General features: G+C 41.7%; 2 protein-coding genes across 20 annotated transcripts in view; both read right to left on the bottom strand.

The window, feature by feature from the left end:
* Positions 1 to 1,672: 1,672 nt before the first annotated feature.
* CHST2 (carbohydrate sulfotransferase 2) lies at positions 1,673 to 4,689 on the bottom strand. Its single transcript, XM_015871495.3, has one exon. The coding sequence runs from the start codon at positions 4,293 to 4,295 to the stop codon at positions 3,009 to 3,011; it is 1,287 nt and encodes a 428-aa protein (XP_015726981.3). The 5' UTR covers positions 4,296 to 4,689; the 3' UTR covers positions 1,673 to 3,008.
* An 8,404-nt stretch (positions 4,690 to 13,093) lies between these two features.
* Positions 13,094 to 26,180, bottom strand: part of U2SURP (U2 snRNP associated SURP domain containing) — a 36,462-nt gene continuing 23,375 nt past the window's right edge. For 17 of the 19 annotated variants that reach the window (XM_085512969.1, XM_085512977.1, XM_085512971.1 and 14 more), the window contains 8 exons: positions 25,122 to 25,278; positions 24,271 to 24,366; positions 23,638 to 23,704; positions 22,350 to 22,512; positions 17,338 to 17,448; positions 15,573 to 15,691; positions 14,746 to 14,922; positions 13,094 to 13,657 (listed from right to left, as the gene is read on the bottom strand). In XM_085512969.1, coding sequence (XP_085369095.1) covers positions 13,519 to 13,657; positions 14,746 to 14,922; positions 15,573 to 15,691; positions 17,338 to 17,448; positions 22,350 to 22,512; positions 23,638 to 23,704; positions 24,271 to 24,366; positions 25,122 to 25,278 — 1,029 coding nt within the window. In that variant the 3' untranslated portion in view covers positions 13,094 to 13,518. The remainder of the gene's footprint in view (positions 13,658 to 14,745; positions 14,923 to 15,572; positions 15,692 to 17,337; positions 17,449 to 22,349; positions 22,513 to 23,637; positions 23,705 to 24,270; positions 24,367 to 25,121; positions 25,279 to 26,180) is intronic. The other 2 variants (XR_014933198.1, XR_014933199.1) reach the window with 1 other exon arrangement.

Raw genomic sequence — 26,180 nt, 5'->3', positions numbered from 1 at the left:
CTAATCCTCTTTTCTGAATATACAAAAGAACTAAAAACGGCCCTTTTAACCGCCAGTTGTTTATACATATTCAACAGAGCAGCATACAGGGCAGGGCTCAGACCAGCAGCACTGTACACATGCAGAGTCCCACTCAATTCTCCTGAAACTTTGACAAAACAAAACTGCAGTCCTTCATTTCAACATAAGAAGCTTTGCATTACTACTTCTGTACACAAAAACATGCCCAGGTACAGTTTGTGCTGGGTAATTCCTTGCTGCAATGTAGTAGGTGGAGCTCAAATTATGGACCAGATTCAGATGGCATAACTCTACTGACACACCGTTCCTGTCAGTGAATTGAAGCAGATGCTTCTAACAGTGTGAGAAGCACAGCCAGCACTCTCTTCTAGAATGACAGGAAGGGCTTTATTATATATATATACGTATATATACACACACACATATACATATATACATATATATATATATATACACACATATATAAGAGAGATTTTTAGAAGTTAAGTTAATTGGGCTTACCTATTACATACTCCCAAAGCAATTCCTGATCACTCAACCACAAAACTTTCACAGTGGAGAGCAAGGAATTCAGCACACACACAAACCCAAATTACAACACCTTATGCTGATGGTGCTGCCTTGTGAAAACCCCATTTAGAAATTGCAGCAAAGCTTCACACTCCAGGCAGAAGATCCAATGCCACAGACACAGTGCTCACCCCAGCAGGAGCCGGGCTCCCTGTCCCTGCAGGAGCACACAGCTCTGCAGAGGCACTGCAGCCTTCCCGGGCACTGCTGGCAGCACTGCTGAAAGCACTGTGCAGCTGCTGCCACAGAAAGCATGGGCACTTCATGCAGCAGCAGACAGACAAAAAGCAAAGGACGTGCTCTATTAGCAGATGGGATTTTCAAGCACTGTCCCAGGGTGCTCCAACCAGGAAAAGCAAGCAAGCAAGCTACAGCCCAGACCCAGTCAGTCTGAGATCCATTCGGCATCAAAGCAGAGCACATAGAGTAGTTACACAAAGCACCACACGTTCCACAGAAGGACACTGCACCTTAGCCTGTATTTCAAATACCAAATTACCTATCCCTTCCATTTGTAATGTTTCCATCAGGAATTTGGGAATATATTCTAACAGGCCAATTACAATATTTCCAGTACCATTAATGCATTTAGACTGACAGTGATGAACTGAGGGAATAAGCACGTGAATTGGTCATTCAGCAAGGGTATAGGCAACCTTATGCAATGGACTTCTTACTAGTTTATTGAACATCTATTTCCTTTTCAGAGCAAGTTTAACATCTAATCCTAGAACTACATCAAGAATTCTAACAGCACAGCAGCCAATTATAATCTAACTTAAAGTCAAATACAGGAAATAGACTCTTTAGACATCACTAACATTTGCACGCACACACTTATTGCATTCTATCTGTATAAATTAATTTTCACAAATATATTTTGCTTTCCCTACCCGTACTCACATTTGCAGAAAGCACAACACGCAGGCAATGTGAAACACTTCCCATAGAAAAGCCTGTGGGATCCTACGAGAACAGTCTGAAAAAATCACTTTTGTTTAAAAACTCAAGTTCCAAAATGAGCCTTCAAAGAGCATCAGAGACCCACCACCAAGATAAAAAGCACTCGAGGTGACCACGCTTCCCATGTGCAACCATTACATGACCTTTATTAAACCAGGACTTTTTTCAGGAAATTATAAAAGTAGTAGCAAAACCTCGTATTTTTCATCAAGTTTAACAACAGGACGGTCGGTCTCTCCCGGCAGAGCTCCCAGACAGAGCCAGACCACCATCTGGCTCCATCACAGAGCAATGACAACTCACACAAATGAGCACCTAACAGCGATCTGAATGCAGGCGCTCGGGTGGCTCCACACAGCTCCATTACAGCCATGAACACACAGCTGCACGCGTTCTCCCTCCTCAGAACAGAAACACACCCTCAGACACTCAAACAAGGGGAAAAATACAACATTTTATGCATTTTTTCTATGCTTCCCTGCTACGCCTGTTACCAATGAACGTCAAGAAATATCTTAAATATCTCACTGTACTGTTAGCACTATATAATATATATAATTTTAATTGTTTTTCACACATGCTAATGTATCCAGTATGATAAATGTCTTTAAATCCTGCAGGTTTGTCACACTTCTGTTTGACGGCAACTCCCAGGCACACACATCAAGACAAAAATAAATACTGCTCTGTTGGCAAACACTTCAGAACTCTGAGGATGCTAATACAGTGTCACTTAAAGACTTTTTAAATACAACAACAAAAGACAGTTGTTAAATAGAAGCCTGCTCTGACACAGCTACGGAACCCGCACTGCATCTGTGAGTCCGTCCCTGTGTGTGCACAAACAGCTTCCAATCTTCGGACACGTCAATGTTACACTTCAACCCTCTGCCCGTAACCTTAAAAAAGCCCTCGGTGCTATTCCAAGCAAGCCTCCCCTCGAGCTGTACATCAGCAACACTGTAATTCCCAAACAATTGAGGTAATTATAAAAATGAATATCATTTATTGTTTGTTACTCTCACATCTTAGCACTTACTTCCATACAAAAGCCTGATTTTCAGCATCGCTTCCCAAGGGCATCTCCTCTGCACCCAGGGAGATATGAATGAACAAGAAATTGTGCAGGAGTTTTTGCTACCACCTTCCAGCCCACATGAACTCCATAAATAAGGTTTTGGCAGGGAGGCTCCCCCAGCATTTTAGAGAAGGGGAAAGGGAGCTTCCACACATTTTCAGTTCCACTTTATTTTCTGTTTTAAATCGCATCTAATCCAATGCAAGTGAAGGGAAAAAAAAAAAAAGAAAAAAAAGAAAAAAGAAAGAAAAAAAACCAAGTCACCACATTACTACTGTGTGTTACCCTTCAGCAGTCTCTGGAGGAAACCACAATGTTCTCCTGGCCCCCACCCTCCCACCAGCCCAGAGGGGCTCAGCCACGCGGCACTGCCCGCTCACAGCCGCGGCTTCCTGAGCAACGTTCTGCTTAGGTCCTTCACCTCCTCGGGGCTGCTGACCCGCTCGTAGCCCAACATGGCCATGGGCTGCTGGCAGTACTCCTCCACCTGCTTGATCTGCTGGAAGCTGAGCGCAGTCCTCCAGGCGCTCAGTGCCTGGGTGGCATTCCGGGCCGATACCACGAAGGGTTTGGAGGAGTAGCCGGGGCCACTGGTCATGTTGAGGGTGAACTTCTCCATCTCCGGGCTGACCGCCAGGTTAACGAAGCCGTACACCTGCCGCAGGGTCTTGATGGGCTCCATCACCAGGTCCTCGTAGCGCACGGCCATGTAGTTACCCCGCAGCCAGTCAGGGGGGTGCAGGGCGGTCTGCAGGGTCTTGGCCATGCTGCTACAGATGACCTCCATGGCGCCCAGGGCATGATAGTCCGAACCACCCCCGCCGTCCTTCTTGCCGCCCAACTTGTGGCCGGCATCGAGGAAGGGCATGCGGTGGATGCGGGGGTCGCGGCTCCTCACCACCTGCAGGCTCTCCCGGATGAGGCCGTGTCGGGATTTGATGCGGGAGCTGGCGACCGCCCGCGGGTCCCGCACCAGGTGAATGACTTTGAGGTCCAGGGTGGGGTCCCGCATGAGCGGGGCGAGGACGGCCAGGTCGAAGACGCGCACGCCCTTGATGACCAGCGTGCGGTACTTGTGGCACTCCTCCTGGAAGCGGCTGAGGCGCTGCGGGGGACACTTCTTGCACACGCGGTCGTCCACCATGCCCACCACCTCCTTGCGGTAGGCCGGGCACAGGGGCGACGAGCAGATCACCTTGTTGGTGGCCGCCCCGAAGATGCCCAGCGTGGTCAGGTTCTTCCCGGCGCCCGCCGTGCTGTACAGCTGGAACACGGAGAGGTCGCAGCGGTACAGGGAGCTCAGCATGTCGCGGGCCGCCCCCTGCAGCGAGACGGCGTCCCCGGGGTACAGCTTCTGCCAGACGTGCCACACGGGCTCGTAGAGAAAGAACACCTCGGGGTTCTGGTTGAAGAGCTCCCCGAAGAAGGACGACCCGGAGCGCCAGGTGGTGAACACGTAAACCAGCTGCCGCCGCCCGCCCTGCTGCGGAGCTCCGCTCCCGGCCGGCGGCGGAGGTGGCCGCTGCCGGGGGACGGCCGGGGGCTCCCCGCAGCGCCGCGGCTCCCTTCGCCACTTGTACTCCAGCAGGTTGAGGGCGGCGAGGAGCAGCAGGAGCGCGTAGCCCAGGCACAGCGCCAGCGCTTTCCGCCGGCACACTTTCATGCTGGGCGGCGGCGGCGGCGGGGCCAACTGTTGCTCAGCGCCCCGGCGCCCCGGGGCCCGCGGCGGGCATCAGGGCGCACCGCCCCCGGCGCCGACTCCCGGCCGGCCCTCCCCGCGCCCGGCCCGCATGGCGCAGCCGCCGCCACGGCCCCTCGGCCGCCCCCGCCCCGCGCTGCCCTACTTAGCGCCAGCCGCGCGGCCGCTCGCGCTTCTTCCGCGCCGCCATCGCCGCGCGGCCGCGGCCGCCGGAGCGAGGCGACACCGCGCTCCGCTCCGCCCCGCGGCGCGGCGGGCGGGGACCGAGCAGCGCATCGCAGCGCATCACATCGCAGCGCATCACAGCGCAGCGCAGCGCGTCCCCGCCCCGAGCGGGGGGAGCCCCGGCCGCCGCCGAGCGGCCTCGGAGGTGCGGTCCGGAATGGCGGCGCTCCACCCCGCGCCCCCATTGGCCGCGGTCGCCGCAGTGCCCGCACCGTGCGGAGCGGGATGCTCCATCGGCTCTGTCCCCGCAGCTCCTGCCATCCCACCAGCTCACGGCTGCGGTACCGGGGCGGCCCCGCCGGAACCGCCTGCACGGAAAGCGGCGGCCCCGAAGTTCTTTCCAAGCTCCGCGACACGGGGGAGGAACGGGAAGGAAAGGTTGAGCGGGAGACGTGCGGGTTCTGCCTCTGCCCTCCGCGAAGTCCAAAACCCCCTCCGAGCAGAGCAGGCTGCGGCTGCGGCACGGTGCAGGAGGTACAGCGCTGGAACCGGAGGGATAAAGGCTGGCATGGAAGGCCCGCTACTCCGTTTCCTATGCTTGTTACTGTAACAGCTGCAGAAACCCGGACCTCCTCCTCCTCCTTTTCCCCTGCAACTTTCCCAGAAGCAAAAGACCCCACTTGACTTCCGCCCCCACTGCTTCAGGAACGCGTATCCTCCTTCAGTTCTGAACGATGTGTGTGACCCAGCCTCACTCCCATGTTTTGACCCCCCTCCAATGGAGCACACTGCTGTGCCCCCACAGCACTGCTGCAGAGCTGTACACACAGCCCTTCACATTGGAGACGAGCACACATCTCATCAAAAAGCGAGGGGAAAGGGAAGCTTTCTGTTTTTAAAACCTACAGCAGAGGGAATGCTTAGAGCCACGCTTTGCACAGATGAAGGTTTACACCTGATGAGCGTATAATGACTGTCCTGCAGCCACTGACACAGCACACAATGCAGCAGGGTGTACCTCTGAAATAGGCTGCACGTGGAACGCTGCAGTTACTTTATTCTTCAGACCCAAACCTTGAGTTCTATGCATGCAAGACCGGCCTCTGCTTTAAACAATCACATACAAGAAAACTAACCTTATTTCGAGGGCAGCTTCACTTTTAAACACTGCATCTTATTTGCTTTGGTGGAGCCAAACCCCAGCCCTTTCCCCATGCAGGTACACTGTAATGATGTGCTGAGGGATAGTGTAACTACAGCACATTCTTCATCCCATGCAGATTCACTCTGCAAAGTCCCCTCATCCTTCAGCTTTCAATGAGTCAGCTGCACTTATCTCACACTGCAGCGGGTTGGGTAACTGTGAGTGAAATTTCCCAACTCAAGCTACGAGATGAAAACATTCCTTGCATTTAATGCTTACATATTTTATGCTCCACTTTAATATTTTATACTTGACAATTACATTTAGGCTTTTTATATGCAACATTTAGGCAACCCAACTAAAAGCTGGGTGCTTGTGCTGCTATACATTTAAAACGTGTAAGTCCTGGGTGTTAATTTAAAACTCCCATATCTAACCCAATCTATTCTAGAGGAACATTAAGGCCAAATTCCTCAAATGCTGCTCCCAAGTGAGATTCTTGACACTGAAGTGACCGGTACGGGCAGCTTGCCAACTGTGAACAAAAGTTACACGAAAATAGAGATGCCGCCCAAACTGGAAGTCCTACCAATTTGTTTAAGACTATTTTTGCATTGCCAGATGGGTGAGAGAAGATTCCCAGCAGCTTTTAGAGCTACAGATGTTTATATTTTGCACCATCCCATTCAGCACCGTGCTCAGCTTCCTATAGCCTGCGCCATCCCCACACAGCAGCAGCGGTGCCCTGCAGAACGCACCCACTTCTAACAGCGCTTCAGCAGCCATCCCATTAATGGATGGAGCAGCAATCAGCCTTTACAGTGCTTGTTTGCTCTTCAGATGTTCCTTCGGGTCAGTGTGTGCAGAAGCAGCGCTGCAGAAGGTGCTGACGTGGGCCAAAATTAAAGCAGGTGTCGTTCAAGTCATAAACAGAAATAGAGGGGCCAACTGGAGCGCCCATCTGGAGCAAGCTGTGCCCTGCCCCCACGTTCATCCGCTATATTTACCTCCATTTACACAGGTGACATTTTCAATAAAGTTAATTTCAATAAATATTTATAAATTCCTGTTTGTGCAGCTGAAGGAATCCACGAATTTTATGAGTGTCCTGAGGACATTACAGCACAGTTAAGTCTTCACTTGACTTTTATTAATATTAAAAACCCTTTCTCGGCTGTTCTGTAACTGGTCTATGTTACAAAGGAAATTAAGAGATTCTAGTCTTATAACCGCATACCTTACACAGCATCACTGCACAGTTGCACATCAAAAACTCAAACCCTTTGGCATGGCGCATCCAAGAGCCAACTTAGCTGCACTGCACCAACTCACTGCTCTTTCCCAAACTTACATTAAGGTACCAACCCTTCCACAACCAAATCCAGGAACCGGAGTTGATGGTTAATTAGCACCATCACACCCTCCAACCCCAGGGGTGCACTGCCCAGGCACCCTTCTATCTCTGGTCAGTACAGCTCTCACTTTGGTTGGCAGCCCCATAGCAGGGGCCATCCCCAGGCCACGTGGAAGTTCCACCCTTGCTCACAGCTAACCCCTTACAGACAAGAAGAGCAGCACAGCTGATGGTCTTTAGGCAAGCAGCTAATGGAAGTTTTCCAGGCCACACAACAGCAAAATCTGAGTAAGCAGTTCCAGCAGTGTTGCAACATACCGCGTTTCTTGCCTGTGAGCTTTAAGTGATGATTTAATAACCCGAACATTCATACGATCCCTCCCAAGTGATTACTCTGGGCTCTAACATCAACAAGAGATCATTCATATTCCAGCCTTTCCCACCACATGGGGCCACATGAACTCTCTACCCCCCTTTTCTGTCTTTGTCAGATGTTGCAGGAACTAAATGGCCTCAGAGCTGTTTGTGCCTCCCAGAGCTGATGGGCTCAGACTTACAGGAAAAGAAGGGAGACAGAGGCAGAGCTCATGGCTCACTGCTGCCCAGAGATGGCCCTGCTTCCACATTTCCCCCCCTCCTTCTAAAAGGAGGCTCAGCATACTGAAGCAATGCATGCACCCATTCAGCTTGCTTTGCCACACTGCCCTTCTCCAGGTGCAGCAGGATGCTGCGTGTCCCTCAAGTGGCCAAACAAGTGGGATGCACAACACAGCATTCACTCAGACCATCTTTTCAACACAAATAATCCAGATCATCATCATCTGAAATTGATCGTTAACAAGTTATCAAGAATGAGAAGCACCCTGCCCACTTCTGATTCCTGCACTGCATCACTTTAACACACCAAACCAGCAGGAAGTCAATCACAAGGAAAACTTAAAAAGTTTTTTCTCTTAATGAATTGGTTACTTACAGGGAATTAAAAGCACCACAAAAGACAGACAAGCATCAGAACAGGTGGCATGGAGAGGCAGGAACAGGACATGCAGCAGCTAAAGGCTGTGACAGCGGCTCAGCCGGAACTCACGTCCTCATACAGCACAACACAGGCCTCGTTTCCTTCACTTGAAGTTCCTGCAAACAATTTCAGGGGTTGAAGAGCTGCTCATCACCTCAATACCTAAGCAGTTCCTCCAAGCAGGAGGTTCTTTGTTCAAGAGAGGATTATAGGAGCAACTCCAGTGAACAGCCCACGCCTTGTTAGTGGGTTTCAAAGAAACAAGGTCACTGCTAACAGCAGGAGCACAGCAGCAGCATTACAGCTGGACAACAACGTGGGCACCAGAGTCAGCCACCAGATGAGCTGGCAAAAGCAAGAAACCGTTGTTTGCAGAACACACGCGCACAGCGCGTTTTACCAGGTTAAAAATAAAACCATTTCTGGATATCGGCAAACTGACAACTTTATTGTCAACGCATCATTTGGGAAATTTTCTGCATAGAATAAAGCAAAATAAGACAAAAAAGGTCATGTGAAACTACCGTTTCCTCTTTAGGTAACCACCAACAGAAAACTTTCCAGCTTATGACAGTCACACATAAGACATCCCTGCACAAGGTTAGACATTTCCAAGTATTACTCTGTGGAAACAGAAGTGTTAGGAACTTAACATCCTTATTAAACTACTCCCTGGATTGAAGTGAAGCTGTCAAATTTGCAACTCAACAAACCTCACATTACTGAACAGCTGACTTCAGAAACAGTGAACTATGAAGGTCTTGTATAGACTACTCTATGATCACTGTCTTCAGCTGTAGAGAATTCACTTCTCTTGTTGAACCACTGTAACTAAATCTATTAGTCTTTCAAGAAGGAACATATGGAAAGCAGACAGACCAGAGGTTAGGAAGACAGAGATTCAGATATTCATCAAAAGCTTTTACCTTGATGTACCCAAGTATTCAAGTTCTTGTGTAATTATGCAGCACAGACACAAAAGTGTTGAGCAACACCTCGCCCCAAACCCCTCAAGGGACTGTGCCTGAGGTCAGCAAGCCTAAACCTAGACACAAAACTCAGACTTCACTCCATCTGCAGAAGTACGAGTGCTTCAAATTCAGATCTGTTAGAAGCACGAATTCCAGAGGACTGTAGATATGCATGGCCAAAAAAAAAAGAAAGATGAAAGATGATCAAAATGGATTTGCCATTTTTGGTTGATCTTGCTTTTTCTATCACAAGATTGCTTTTGTTATTACTTCTCCTTTTATTGATACAGTTCCAAGACATGAGAAGTTTTTAATATGCAAAGAACACAACACACCTCCAGCAGTGGTTGACCCCCCAATGGGGCTTTGAGCACACCATGCTTAGAAAGCTCAAGCATTATTCATGCCAAATTAGAGTACCAGTACAACTACCACAGTCCTACCTTCTGTCTTGAAAACACACTGAATAAAACCCGTACAGACTGAAAGCTATCCCAGTGCTGTGGTCTGGAGCCAACTACCAGTCCATGTCTTTAAGATAGTTCAAGTCCTTCTTTGTGGAAACACACTATTTCTTCCAAAAGCACGTGCGATGGAGAAACTTTAGAGGATACGCATGTCAATATGTATCCTCACAGCTTAAGGCTGGGGGAGAGAAGAGCATTTCAAGGGTTTGTTCCAAAAACTATAAAAATAATAAAATCAATCAGGATCGAGTTTGGGCTTAACTTCAAATTACTTAAATTAAGTAAAACTAGGACTGTTGAAGATATGCTATCAAAGTAACGACTACAGAGGTCAAAACAAAAGAACAAGAGTGGTTCCACATGCAAAGAAACACAAAGACAACAGCCTGGTATTCACGCTTTGGCAGAGCTGCTAAATTACTACAGAAGGTGATGTATAAATGAAGAAAGTAATACGCTCTGTATCACCGGGACTGATGCACTAATAAAGTCTTCAAGTGGTTGCAGTTCTAAATATATGCTCTGGAAAACATTAATGTTAGCCTCGGTGACAAATGCTTCATTCTCACACTTCAGAGCCTCCAAGGGGGAGGCAGAACATTTGCACAGCATCCAGTGCCTACGTATGAACCTCAACTTACAGAAATCAGCTCTGCCTCAAGAACTACACTGCAAAAAGATATTTGCAGCTGCTGTGCAGAGGAGTCAAAGGAAGTCACAGGGTTTCAAAAGAAGCTAATTGTGAACGCTTCTGTACACCGATACGGAAAACATGTGAATCAGGAGACTGTACACAGCCAAGCAGCTTTTCTCCGCTGAGGTGCGGCCCACTCACTCCAAGTGTGGGTGCAATTCTTACCAAGGTTCACAGAAGATAGCACTGGTTAGGAATTAAAAATAATTTTTAAAAAAGGATGAATTGCAGCTCTGTGCATAAAGATGTTTGCACAAATACCAGAATGCTCCATAATTCTCAGTGTCATATCCAGGTAGGCTTCATCTAAGTCTGTCAGCAGGAAAGCTGCTAGTCCCTAACTTGGACTAACATATACTCAGTTTATAAGGTGACCCCACTCCCCCCAGTGCTCCAGCCCCATGCTGAGATGAGCCCAAAGAGCTGGTATTTCAAGCTGCAGGGCACTACTCAGCCACACCACAGCTCAGCAGCAGAAAGCTGCATTAGTTTCCGTGCTTCGGATAAACTTCATCACCCAAGCATGAACAATTCCCTTTGGTACCAGGAGTGGGAGGAGACAAAAAAAAATCCCTTATCAACAATCATGGCTCCTCCCCTTCCCAAAGCAAAGGGTCAGATGCTCACTGACTATGGAGAGTTAAAAGATTATGGGCTGTCCCTATGTAACATCTGAAAACACTGGATCACATCACTCTTGGGTTAGAGCTTTTTCACAAGGCTTCACGTCAACCCCACTTTCTGAATCCCAGATAAAAATTAACAGATGCCCACCCTAAGTAAAGCAGAAGCTTTTTCACCACTTCACTCCAAAGCAGCACAGAACATCAATCAGCCAAACACAATTCTGCAGTAACAGCACACAGTGAGCACCCCCAGATACAGCATCATGTGCTGCTTTCCCCTTTTCTTTGCAGAAAAGCCAAGGTATTAATAAAGCTACTTATAAAACCATGGAAGAAAATAAAGAGTAGATACGACCAAAAGGTGTCCAGCAAGGGGGGTGAGGGTTGGAACTAAACTAAAAACCAGCAAAAATAAAAACCAACAACCATATATTCAGATTCTTAATTGCTCTGAGTAAGAAAACAGCTTTTCTAAAGTCAGGGATATGAAGAAAAGTGCAAGAGGTAATAAATGTTCATACAGATAGCATTTAGACAACAGCGATACTGATAAAAGGTTTCATAAAGATGCTAAAAAACAGTCTACCAGCCATGCTCCTGTAGTGCTGCAGCGCCTCGGTTTGAACCTTTAGTAATCACTGATGAAAACGCTGCAAAAGCCAAGATGAGAACTAATTTCTGAAACCCATACGCTGAGTGATTTTCTACCCTCAGCACATTGCCGCTCATCACTTCTCCATTTACAAGCAGCTCCAAAATGAGAACAGCTTTAAAGAAGTCAATCAGATCTGAGTCTGATTTTCTTATTTTTTGTTCTAGAAAATCTGACCCACTCTGTGCTATATCTGAATAAGGTGTATTTAAGAGAAAAAAACATGGTTCATAATAGTTCAGCTGCCTGAATCTGTACATATGAAATGTTACAGAAAGGAAAATGCAAGAACAAACTGCCTATTTCTAAAACAAATTCTTCATCATGTACTATAAAAAGGTGCATTCTTCTCGTTATTTAGGTATCTGTCCAACACTCCTTGTAAGAAACCTTTCACCGTACACACGCATTCTCCATGTTTCCAGTATTCCACATCATCTCTCACTTCTCATTAGCAAAGTTTTCAGTTATTTTTCACTTGGTTCTTACATTTAAAAGCATTTTTATAATCCTGTAACAAAGCCTCCTGGCAAGAAAAAACAACAAAGAGAACCTATCTTCTCTCTACATTAAATCTGTATGTTTTTCAGAAGATGTTTTAGATCCTGCTCCTGGAATTGCCCCCAAGGCTACACACACACACACACACACACAAACCCCAAAAGATTTTCTCCATCACATTTACAAAACTGTAATAAACATAAAACCTCTAAGTCCAGAAATACAATAGCAGGCATCCTCCAACACTCTGTGCCTGTATTAAGTGCAGCTGTTTACTTTTAGGAACAGCTCACAGGAAGTCGCATCCCTTTAGCATTATGTTTCTATTACAATCTACCCACACCTTCAAGTATAAACATGGAACTCTCCCCCTTCCTCATGCCTGTCCCATTCCCGCATCCCTCCACCCTCAAAGGTTGCATGAGAGACACCACGGTGAAGTGGTCTGAAGCCTACATGGCCTAAAGCTGAACAGGTTTGGAGAGGGGAAAGCCTATCATTACAAAGTTAAGCAGCATCTCAATCTCAAAAATAAGAAACCACGTAATTAAAAATTCTGTTCCTCGGATTTTCTTCTTATTTTGAAGAATTTCTGCAAGAGAAGAATAAATTCCATGAAAACAATGTAAAAAAAGTTGTACTTTTAGAGTAAAAACCATTTTTCATTTTGAATTGCAAGCTGATATTACTGTACCTGTGCTACAGGAACAAGTCAGAGCCTCAGGCTTGCTGTCCTTCTACTGATCCTCATTAATGCCATAAATACAACTTGCTGATATATCATATAATTAATGATATAGATAGACATGATGCACCTCTGCAGTCTATTTTTCCCCAATATAAAAACAACCACATTGCTCTGCTAAAAAATACTGCTCAGGATTAAAACAGCGCAACACCAAGCAAAGACCTACTTGCAAAGCCATTCATGTTCAGTACCAGACTGCTCAACTGTTTTTGCAGTAAAATAGCACAGCAGAAAGGACAGTCCACCCACTGGATTCAAAAGGTGATTTACCTGGATAGTCAAGCTTGAGGTAACAGCAACACCTATTACTATACTGAAAACCTATGCATCACAGTATGCCTGAAATGCACAGCACTTCCAAACAAACTATGAATTCCCTTCTAAATCTGCATCCCCAGTGGGGCAAGAAAACAACGCCTTCATTTTCTGTTCAGATTTTATTTGAAATCTAATTCAAATTGTCAAAGCTACAAAAAAGGGGGAACATTGGAGTTATTTCTGCTATGTCACAACATTCTAAAACAAAATATCACTACTGCCAGCAGATCAGTTACACACGTCTGATGAAACTTCTAAACACAAAAATGTTTCATTTGGGAAATAGTCACAATGAAGATATTTTGTACAATATAAAACAATGACGGGTCTACAGATGCAGATACTCATGAGTATACACGTGCATTCACAAAAAAAAATAATCAGGAATGCTTTTTTGTTTTTTTTTCTTTTCCTTTCCTTGTTTTTTGTGTTTTTGTTTTTTGTTTTTTTTTTTTAAACAGACTGTTCAGGCACAAAAACAAAACTGCATTTCCAGTAAGTGACAGCATCATAAAAAATATCAACATTGTCAGTGTTTGCTTTTCTTGGACTTCTTGTGAGATCTGTGAGGAGAACGGGACTGAGACCTGGATTTTTTCCCTGACTTTTTAGGGGACCTCGATCGTGATCTTCTTGATCTTTTAGGTGTCCTGGAACCAGATGGTGACCTGAAAACAAATAAATAAATAAACAAACTTACTAGATGAAGCCTTTGCATTAAATGCTTGCCAGTAACATCAACTTCTTGTACAGTTACCCAGCATTTCTGTTGTGAGATAATCTAAGTAAAAATCTTCTTTTTATGTTGAAGGGAATGTATTTTGGCTTTTACTACTCAGAAACCAAAACAGTAAATGATATCTAATCATGTCCTTCTTACATAAAGATACAGAATTTACAGCCTTCAACAAATGCCTCAACTACCCAGGCTCTTGTATTTCTAGCAGTCGATATCCACATCCTCAGAAGTGAAAGATTACGAACTGTGTTACAATGAAATCCTGATTCTTATTCAGCTCATGATGCAAGCCGAGAGAAGCAGAATGGACACCATCATGTAATCCACACCTCAGTAACGCATTTCATATAACCTCATACATTAACCTCATATAATCTAAACTGAATTGCCATCATATTAAGTCTAATGAAAAATAAATCTCAAACACCTAATTCTAATTGAATTTCTTACTTCTAACAAAAGAATCTGATTAGTGTAAAAATGCTCTACAAATTTTCTCAAGAGCATCACAGGAACTTCTCCCTCAGAACGTTTGTGCAGTAAAATACTCTAGAACTCTAAAAAATGGAACTGAACTAAAACAGAAACAACAACCAAAATACTTAAAAGCAACAAAAGCACCAATAATAAGATCTCACTGTAGTCTTAACATTAGCTATGGGCTAATATTTGTACCAGCCTGGAAGATGAAAAATAGCATGAGTGTTGTAAGAACTATAATTCTATGAGCTACACAAGATTGCAACATGAAAAGAAAATCTAATGAAGAAGCAGGTTGATTTTAAGTAGTGTTTATCAGTAAGCAGGTAAACAAGAACATAGAAGTGAACAGTCTTGAGATATCAAGGCTTCAGGACACACACATTTTACATTCAAAGACATTAACCAGCAACCAGCAGTATACTCCATTAGGAGAAAAAAAAAATGTGTGTGTATATTCAGTGTGCTTAGCTAAAAGCCCTAAAAACTATGTATTTAGCTTTCATACAAATTGAAACAGAACAGATGCCAGCTTACCTTTTGCCTTTTTTACTGACATCTCTTGGAGAGTCTTTATGTGATGACCGAGAACGTGAACTCTCTTTGTGGGATCGCTCTGAACGCTCCGAGCGCTCTGATTTTGGTGATGGGGATTTTGCTCTTCTACTGCCACTGCTGCGAGATGGGCTGGGGGAAGCACTGTGCCTTCTTTTCCTTTGAAAAGGAAGCATGTTTGTTACATATTAGACACACACAAGTAAAAATGTGTATGGAGAAGACTGACTCCCTTTCTTTTGCCTATGTAACATTAGATACTCCAAAGTAACCGGCTGTAAAAAAAACTAAGACACGTGATTCATCTTTGTTTATAGCAGCATAAAAACATTCTGCCACGTATTCTTGAAAACAAAGCACTTCACCACAGTGCTTAATATTACAGAAGATATGGCTATACAAATATTAGAACATTATACAACCAATTACTCTAACCTTGCTACACTAAAGAAATTTCACAAGATAAATAATTAAGCATTCACAAATCTATCCTTCATTACAGCTTTCTGAAAGCAGCCAATTTACTGATAAGGCAGAGTTAAACATATATCGCTTTCAGTTGGTCATTCTGTTATCATGTTTCCTCAGGGCTTAAATAATCAGAAAGATGGTTCTACTCAAAAGGACAAGTCACTCGGGACAGGACAAAAATACCCATTCCTTTCAAACATATTTGAAAACGCTCATATCCCAAGCAGAAAAAAGATGTTTTGTGATGCTACAATTTTAGGGCTACTGTTGTAAACAAAGATACTGACTGTAAGGTCTGGATTTTCCTCCCAGCTATCTGAATCCAAGGGAAGTCGTACCTCTCTTTTCTTGTTGGTGTACATTCCTCCTTTTCCTTCTTATCTTTGGACCTAGAATCAGACTTCTCTTTGTCCTTCTTGTCCCTTTCTCGTTCTCTTTCCAACTCTTTTTCTTTCTCCTGAATAATTAGAAGAACTCATTATTTCAGATGAAAAATGCAGAGGGGAGGAAGTTGGATAACGTAAGTGCAGGAAATTAATGAACAGCCACACTTTATCTGGTCTCATGTTTTCTTTACACTAATATTAATACTTAAAAATGTCCACTTCACACTGACCATTACAAGGTATTCTTTGACTAAAATCAGCAGGCTTGTAAGATGTGCATTTGGTAGCATAACTAATTACTTTACCTTAATAAATACAAATAAACAGTATTTCAAACAGTCCTGATTTCCTATTCTGTTAAAAATAGGAAATGCTACTAGAAACTTCACTCATTAAAAGCTCATTCTATAGCAAATTAGATAGATGATAAAACTACCAAGCCTGTGGGAAATACAATCAAAACCACTATTATTTTACTAGTAAAACTCATATTATAATAAAGCTAAAGCAAAAAAGCAGAAGAGGAATTTATTCCCCCTTATCAGTGGGGTTAACACGTTAGAGAATATCTGCTGTAACTGTCAAAATGTACCTCTTAACTAAATACCATCAGCAAAGGCAAAAGCAGTAAAGTGAAATAATTACCAAATAAGCTAATTCTACACAAAGGTATCTAATCAAGTTATTAGTATTGTAATTACAAATTGTGGATGTTGTTCTTTTAAGCAACCATAACTCTAGACATTCCATGTTTAGTGTACATCCATATCACTTCTTTCTTCAACTACAGAAAACACTGAGAAACAGGAAGTTTTAGGATGCAACTGCATGGAAATGAGAAGTTATTTATAACAAAGTCTTAATTGCTATCATCAACTTCCAAACACGTAAATCTGTTCCAGGATCAGCTTTCTTGCTTTTCACGAGTCTTTTTTCAAGGTATTGAAAAAAATTACTTTAGTGAATTAAGCAGATATTGAGCACTAAATAACCCAAAGAGTACATGACAAACACTAGCTGTGAAGTGCAGCATTTGTATTTAGCTTCCAAGAAACTGCATGTCTATCTCTAATGTCATCACTGGTCTGTCAGTCTCCAATAGTACATTACAGAAATAACCAACGCTTTCTCTCACTGTCCAAACAGGTTATTTTCTTTAATCACACAGACAACACTGATTTTTAAAGCTGCTCTGACTTCGTAGTCCAGATAAGACTACTAAAAATAGTAACAGTAAAGAAATATTCACTTTTAGGTGACAGCATGAACTGGAATCATCCAGAAAAGTCTTAAGACAGTGGAGAACCAGAAGTGCATTTCCTACTTTGTTCTGCTCCTTCTCTCCCTTCAGAAGCCTCTAACACAACTGGTCAATTACCAAAAACCAAAAGTGAAGTGTGATGAAAATCTTCAATGGGCTGCTCTTCCCTCATCTAACAGTTCACTTTATGTAGTTCATTCAGAAGCAAACTCTCCAAGGTCGCAATAAATTCCAATGATATTTATCTACACAGTGTGAAATACTACATTTACTTTGATTTTAAAAAAGAGATTATATCCACTGTGCAGAAACAGCAGTTGGATTTCAGCAGGCAGTTCAATATTACAGTACAATTTCCACAAGAACCATTTGTCAGTACACTTACTGTCACCTCACATTTGATAAAATGCAATGAATGCCTATCACAGAATCTGACAAACAAAGAATAGTTCTTACCCTCTGGAGCAGCTTGTCTCTATAGTGTTCAACCTGTTCCTGAAAACTCTGGCCTGGTTTCTTGGGTCTTTTCCCAGACTCTAACTCATCCTGAAACTTCATCACCTTGAGCTGTGAAAATAATACTGACCGTTAGGTTACAGGGCTTTTATTACCATCCAGTTATGCGTATCACCGAAAATGAAGTTTCTGTAATTTATAACACATTGTTCATTCTTTCCATACAAGTTTACGTACAAGATACTACCTTTATTTAATTAGATCAAAGTAACAAAACCACATACTTCTCCACAGCCACCTGCAGTTGTTTACAGACGCATCAGGAACTAAAAATAAAGGGCATTTTTTCTGTCATTCTACGCCCTCTGTTTTTTCATTAGAACATTGATAATTCTTTGAACATCATCTGTCTTTTTCTTTCAAAATGAGACCATTTATTGCGTGCCTTAATATATTGTTTGAACTTCTGTCTACTAGAAATCTTTCTTCAGAAACTGCTCGATTAAAATCAGATAAATGACACAGGACATTAAATGAATCTCCAGGGCTGTTTGCACTGAGTGGCTGATTTGGAGAGCAATTGTTCTACTGATTGTTTTACTGACATAATACTCTTTCACGTGCTATCAAATTTAGTAGCAAAGTTCGGTGCTGTGAAGTGTAACTCCACATTTATTTCCGTAACATCCCCACCTCAGTCACAAAGTTAACCAAGTGTCAGAGTTTTTCTAATTTTTTGGTCTAGATATACTAACCCCTTCACCAAGTTGATTCACAGCCTAAAGCTTCACTCACATTCCTTATCATTTGATAATTCTTGCTTCTAACATTGATTTCACAGCTGATGTGGTCTATCACAATCCTCCAATTGTTTTGGACAGGGGAGCTGTCATTTGAGATGTGGGAAGGATCTTTGCAACAAGTGACATTGTACTTGTCAACCCTCTTCCAAATGCTTACACTGACTCCCAAGTATTTCCTGTTTAATTGCTGATCCTGCATAGCAATATACGTAAGAGAACGTTTTTTCCAGCATTTGAGGCTTCATTTTGGAGAAAAAAAAACCCCATAACTATTTAAAAAGGCTTCTACCTCATGCATCAGGGCATAGCATTAGACTGCACCATGCAGGGGTTTACAAAGCCCAATATTCTAAGCTACTAACAAGAGCACGATTGACATATGCAAAAAAAAACATGCTAAAATTTGCTTTAGTCATTATTACTGAGGACTACAACCAACTTGGAGCTGACACTCGCACAAACAAGCCTGCAAGAAAAGCGTCACCATCTCAACAGGAAACTGAAATATGACTGCTGGGCACATTACCCATCTGACAAAGCACAGCCTGTGATACCTCCACACAGGAAGATAAAAGAGACAGCAAGGATAACTAGGCATCTCTGAAGGCTCTGCCACCACACAGGCCATTAAGTAACTTGGACACAAAAATAATTAACTTGCAGCAATTTGTCTTAAATGCATGCCATGGAACCTGCTGCCAGCAAGACACGTGAAGTGCCAAAAGAAACTATTTGAATGTTTTCCCTAAGAACATGGGTTAAAAAGGAAAACAACAACAACAAAAAAAAAGAAATAGACCTTAACAAGTGACTGAAGGAAGAGGGGAAGAAAGGAGAAAAAACCTATACAATAATGACAATAATACAATACTGACCCAACACTCCATCAGATTCTCACTTTGTTCTGTAAAAGATCACAACTGCCTCAGGAAGCCTTACATTTTAAGGGTCATCAACAGCGCTATTTTCCACATCGTCCCATTTCCCCACAAATCCACATAAACTTCCTCCACCCACAGCATCTTCCTAAGATAATCGAGTCAGTTGGGCCTACTATGACTCCTGGCAAACAAACACCCACGTGTTACAAAACACTGTGCTGATAGCAAAGGCTCACTACAGGAAGGTTATTCTTTCCATCCTGCCCTCTCCATTCCCTTTGCTCCAACAAAGCACTCCTTCCCCATCCTTTCCTTATAGCAGAGCTGCAGTGGTTGGCCAAACCTTCCACGAACCATATGAATTCATTAATCCAGCAGAATCCCACCACACAGTGGTGGCCTCCACCACTACTGCCGTGCTGGCTGGTATCTGCTATACATTCTTTTTACTGATTTCTTCATACAGTGTGCGTGGTACTTAGATTACTCCCATAGAATTGCAGATACCCCTACAGGAAAGGTATTCTTAAACCTCAGGCTTAAATCTGCTTAAGTATCTAACCAAGATTGCTGTAAACATTCTACTTCTGTTAACTTGCATTCAGAAAGAACTAACATGTTATCACTGAAATGGTTTTATGTTTTTTGGTTTTTTAATTATTTATTTAGCTACTCTTGGACAACAAAAGTAAAACTTATAAGCTCCTTTAATTTCAGGAGCAGAGATAGCTATATACAGAAATCTCCTCAGACTTCAGAGATCATACTGATATCGAGATAACAAGCCTCAAATAGTTCCTATGGCTTGATTAATAAACATATAGAAAACGAATATTCTGCACATTAAATACCACAATCTACTGAAAGAAATAATGGAAACCATATGGAAATTCAGTTTCTTAACAAAGATAAAGAGAGCCTTTAAATCCAGAATAGGACTCAGATGCAATCTTCTCTTGGGGATTATGCTTAATCTACTTTTATCCTATGCCTTCTGCCTTCTCCACTGGAGACCAAATACTACCTAAAAGAACTTTCATCTCGTATGTTCAAGAAAGTAAAGAAAACAACTGTTTTCCTTTATGACACAGGAAAAACTTCTTCGGTTCTTGGTAGAAAAATAAGTTGTACAATAACGTGACACCCTTTGTTGGTGAAAAAATTATTTCTGCATGCACTGGGCAGGGGGTTACTGACAGAGCACAGACACAGAACTCTGTGACTGAATTCTACCCACATCTCCTGTGGTGGAAATTCTGAACAGAAAGATTGAAAACCAGTAGACTTCTAACTCTGCTTAAGAACTCAGACATAGCTTTGAGGAGTCAGTGGCTACTGAAAAGGACAATCTTCTCCAGTTCCGACCATTTTGCATGGACTGATAAGGCTGGGTTTATGAAAAACCCACTTCCTGTTGCAGAAGCCTGTACTGTGATTCTTCAGCACAGACCTGTAAACTTCTAACCTTGTCATTTTGCTCACAAATAAGTTCCTGCACCTTCCAAAACATGTACGCCTGTACTAAGAGAGATTAAAATCACAAGTTACCATAGAAAGTCACAATCTACAGTATCAAAAAAAACTGCCACTGCATAGACAGCTGCTGTTCCAAAGGCTTGAAAATTGGTATCAAAGTGATTTGAGCTTCTGAAATTAAGGAGATCTGCACTGGCTAAGTCTGCCAGAAATGTCTGGTACACATCTAAACAATGAGAGAACGCAGGCTTAACTTGAAACAATACATGAAGCCTATTTTTTGCAAGGATAGATGCAGGCAAACGGTTAATAACCTGAAATCACTGCTATATGTAGCCTGTGCTGACAAGGCCAAGGTTCCTTAAGCTTCTTTGTTACTTTACCTTCCCCTCCAGCCAACAAACATAAATAACTGTGCCAAAAGAAATAGATATTTGTATAGCATAAATTTCAAAAATATGCATAAAAAATAGTTTCAGCTTCCACAGTAATTATCATGTAAACTTCTAGAGAGTTAGCCTTCAGAGATATTAGATGACATTTTTAACAGTATATTAGATAGCATAACTGTTCAAGTCAGCAACTGTGGTTCCTTTGGGGGATGACATTTTTTAACATAGTTCCTGTCCTTGAATTCAGTAATGGATGTGTTCTTTGGAAGGAATGGAGTATGTACAAGAAAACTTTCAGCATGAACAACTTAAAGTAATACAGGAAGTACACATCTGTTAATGATAAATTTACAGAGAAATGTGAAAATTTAAGTACATCAGCACAATGCCTGAAGTGCTTCGAAAATGAAAATAACTACATTCCTCTTCCAGTGATTTGAGGTAAGACAGAAGGCAAGAAATTCAAACAACTCAAATGTTTACTGCCTAAAACCATTAAGAAGATACATGTACAAACACTTTAGTATAAAATTGCTAACTGTTGAAGTTAATCACTTCATAATCTACCTCAACAATTGCTGAGATAAAAATATTTATATACTTTACAAAGGTTAACATTTACAAGAAGATACCCTCAGAATGAGCCCTTTCCATAACAATAATTACAGTAAAATGATAACTTGTTTTTCTTGCACTTTCATTATACTAACATGGATTTTCTATAAAACTACTGCCACCTTGCGTTAAGTTTAACTTCCATTTGTCTTTTCTCAAATAATAAAAAACTGACTTCAAATGGCCACACACTGTGAGCTTTCACGTTGCTGTGATAAGCAAGAGGCACAAAAGTTCTTAGTAACAATCCATTCATTTTGATCAAAGAAGTTTTTAAATGAAAACACATTCACGATAAACGAAGAGCATGCTATTTTACAACACTGCTTGTATACCCTGAAAGAATATTATGGGAGTTTGCCAGCGTCTCATTTGCTAAGCAGTACACCCAAACAAAACAGGTAGGCAGTTCAGTGCCACCTTCAGAATTATAATCTGTCACTTGGAGATACAGTAACTGCAACAGCAGCTTGGCAGCCTGTTAATACCATTTTAAATCTGAGAATAGAAGGTACAGAAAACAGCAGTATCAACACATTGATGGTTTCAATACCAAATAAATGCTGGAAATTAGCATGTAGTTTTAAACCTGATTTGCATGGCAATGTATGAGACTTAACCACTAACTTTTTCCTGTGTTATCTTAAGTCAACATAAAAGCAAGCCAATACTAAACCAACCTTTATAAAAAAAAATACACCAGACTTAAAAAACCCATATAAGAACTGTGATATTTCAATACATTTAGATAAAATTTCAAATCAATTTCCAATAGTACATAGAGAATTTGTGGGTGGAGGAACTGAAAAGATACAGAAGGTTGGCACAAAATACCACACACTGACCTCAATCTCCCGAAGTTTGGCACGCTTCTCTTCACTCATTTCTGAGTATTTGACTGCTGACTTGGACTCAGGCATCTCTTCTTTAATAGGATTGGAATACATGTGTTGCTCTTCTGACTTTGAACTCTGAGTGTCTTCCTCATCTTCACTTTCCTCCTCTTGACTTTATAGAGAACAAAGAATTAACTGGTTTGTATGTACTAAAGACAATCTGTCATAAAATTTACCTTCTCTACTACTTAGTTTGCATTTAGTTACTAGTTAAGAAATCTGCTAAATGCAACAAATAGCAGTTACAAAGATGTCTCAATTTGTGAGGCAGATACCTTTATATTTTCATTTAATTATATAATTAGCTTTTATTCCTCAGATAATCTACCTTTTTCATATAAACAAAACACAAAAGAATTCTTGAAATGTACAGTCAGCAAACCCAGATGGAACTCAGTTGCAAGACAAGCTATTACTTCAATCGAATCTGTAAGTACTTTAATCATGTTTTTCAGATATAATTAGTGCTATTAAAGAACCAAATTACCTACATCATCTATTTTTGGAAGCAAGCCTCAATCATGACAAATATTCAAAATGATATTCCCAGATTGGCCGCTAGAGTGCTGCAGCACAACATATAAGGCCGTAAAATGTTTAGAGCATTACTAACAGATGCTCTCTATCTGCCTGAAGAATAAAGTAGAGCACTGCTCATAAACAACAGATGGTACGAAGTCCACTAGCATCTAAACATACACATTAGAATATTATTCATTCTTGTGCCTTCAGAGATAAGGCAGAGTTCTAAACCCCTTCAAATAACTCTGACATTCAATACCAAACTGTAAACACTACCCCAGGTCTAACTATTTGACATTAAGTTAACAAATCATTATCATTTTGAAGATAGTGGTTAACAACTCCACCAAGAAGAGAATTTAAACATGTTGACATGTTTGCAATAAAATTCTGACTCAATTTTCTTATATTCCTACTTTGAACATATTTCTTTCTTTCTGCTCTTGTAATAAACATCTAACATAAAAGGATTATCAAGACATTCAATCTCAAAGGTAGAAAATAAATAATTTTTCATACTGATGAAAATGTATTCAATTCTTAGGATTTTAAGCAAAAAAAACATCTTGAAAAGTAACACGCTAGCAAGTTACAACGCCAATGCAGATACATGTTTAAAATGTTTCTACAACTTCAGATGCACCATAGCTGTCAGTAAAAATACTTCTTAATAAAGGGAAATGCTAGGCAAAGATTAGAAGATCCAAATATTTACTTTGGTATTTCTTCCTCCTCAGATTCTTCATGTTGGTCAAAAAGTTCCCATTTAGAAGTGGTAACAGCTAAAAAACACAATAAGAGAATTTCAACCACAGAAAAAGTTATCACTTTATCTCAAAGTTCCTATTTGTAGGTATGATAAAAATCACATTATAAAACCTTACAGCATCTAACGCTTAATACAGACTTGTTTGTTCATAAATATTCCAAATTACATCTTATCAGAATGCTTGCTTATACTGCTTGCAGATATCCACTTATGTCTCCTATTGTGCCAGTAAACCTTTCAGAAGCAGTGAAGTATTTATTAGCTTATAAAATCTTAACTGTCACAAACGTATTTGGAAAAAGACTGCCAAAATACTCTAGTTTTTCTAATACTCACTCTTAATAAATCAGAAATTAGTTTTAAAGGCTACTGAAGTACACAAACAAAATCAAAATTAACCAACTCCTTTACAGAAGACATAACCAAGGATCACAACTGAAAACTCTGCTGCATAATTACAGAAATCGTATTAGCACTTTCAAACAGAATGGCTGAAAATAATCATAAAATCAGTAAGGGAATCTAAACTGCCAGCTTACTCAGGAACAGAGTCTCTTAACAGATACTTTGAAAACTAACCTTGAGCTTCCAATTCTGATTCATCCACTGCTTCCCACTTCGAAGGAGCAACTTTAAATATAGGCTCGTTCTTTTTTGAGTCTTCAGCTGTATCCACTGTTGGAGAAAGACCCAGAAAAATGATTTCCAAATCTCTTCAAAAATTCTAACTTAAAAATTCTTACTTAACAGTCTGATGCCAGTACTGAAGTTTATTATATCACTGCACTAATTGCAAAGAAAAGAAATCAGTACTTGGAAGCTGAGGTGCTTCTATGTATCATGCATCTCAAATTGCAATCTAAAATAAATTTTTAAACTAATTCCTCCTAGGATAAACTGAAATTAAGCAGTTACTAAACTACATGAGGCCAGGTTGTTACAGGGATCTAGAGGTGGCCACAAAGATTATCAAGAGGGCTGGAGCATCTCTTCCACGAAAACAGGTTGAAGGAGCTAGGCGTCTTTAGCTTGGAGAAGGGAAAGCTCCAGGGAGACCTCACTGTGGCCTTCCAGTACTTTAAGGGAGCTAATAAACAGGACACAGATCAACTTTCTACACAGGCAGATATTGACAGGACAAGGGGGAATGAATTTATACTGATGGGGGATTTAGATATCAGGAGGAAAATTCTTCACTGGGAGGGTGATGAGGTACTGGCACAGGTTACCCAGAGAAATTGTACATAGAGCCTTGGGCTAGTGTGTGGCAACCCTTGCCCATAGCAGAGGGAGTGGAACAGGATGGGCTTTAACACCTCTTCCAAACCAAGCCATTCTATGACTCTAAAGCCAGGTTGCCACATTATTTTTTTTTTTAATTTTAAAAAATTGAAGGTTTAAATTGAAAGCAAAATTGAAAAATTTCATACGAGGTACTCCATCAAGATCATCATCCAATGATTTAATAGGAACTCCATCCAGATCATCAATAGGAGCAGCATCAATAGGAATTCCATCCACATCTTCTAATGGAGCACCATCAAGCTCTTCCTCAATGGGAGCACCATCAAGATCATCTGGTACTTCCTGAAAGAAGATAACAGCAAATAAGTCTAGATAAAGACTGAACAAATCAAAGAATAAATCTAAGTTGTCTTTCTTTATTTCTCCAATTATTTATTCAATTCAAGAAAGTAGCTTTAAAAGACTCGAACACCCTGAAAACCTCACAAATTTAGCATGTTTGCTACCAACTACATTTGCTTATTACAGAGTAAAAGTATGACAATGTCATCCCACGCAAAATGATAAGCAAGAACCTGGAATTTGTCCACAACATATTGGAAACTCTGTAATTATCATTCCAAAAAAATCTTCTGATCCAAATAAGACATTAAACTGAGGGTTAGCTCAAAACGTGCCAATAAGTCAGACAGATTACACTTAAATACATATGAAAGATCCCCTAAGAACCAGTCATTTGAACCACTGACAGCAATAAACTATTTAGCAAGAATACAAAATTTCAGATCACATATAAGTGGGAAACATATCAACATAATTTCATAAGTCTTTCCCTTCAAATTAAGAAAGATGAAATGGTTCTTTTAAACTAACCATGACACTCACGCAAAAAGAAAATTGATGGCTCATTTAACTAGATCCCAAGCATTCTGCTTACAAAGAAGCAAATGTGCTTCTGACAGATTCTTGGCAATACCAGGCAAAGTATTTGCAAGTAGGCCAATAGTTATACACAGAAGGAAGAACAGAACTCACTCATCTAGAGAAGGAGCTCTGGCTATGCAGCACTTCTTTTCAGGAAGCCACCTAGGCCCAACAGATACTCTCCATTCAGTGGATAGCCCTTAGACAAGACCAGGGTGGCTTCACCCCGTCTGGTCATGTAGGGAACGCAGGTGTAAACAATTTGCCTGTGTTCCCTGGACCAGCTGCACCCCTTCACCAGGTGCTCAATCAGCAGTTCA

The sequence above is a fragment of the Coturnix japonica genome, chromosome 12, assembly GCF_054131305.1.
Source record: "Coturnix japonica strain WE chromosome 12, WE-NBRP24, whole genome shotgun sequence".
Classification (NCBI taxonomy): Eukaryota; Metazoa; Chordata; class Aves; order Galliformes; family Phasianidae; genus Coturnix; species Coturnix japonica.
This window is presented reverse-complemented; position numbering and strand designations above follow the sequence as displayed.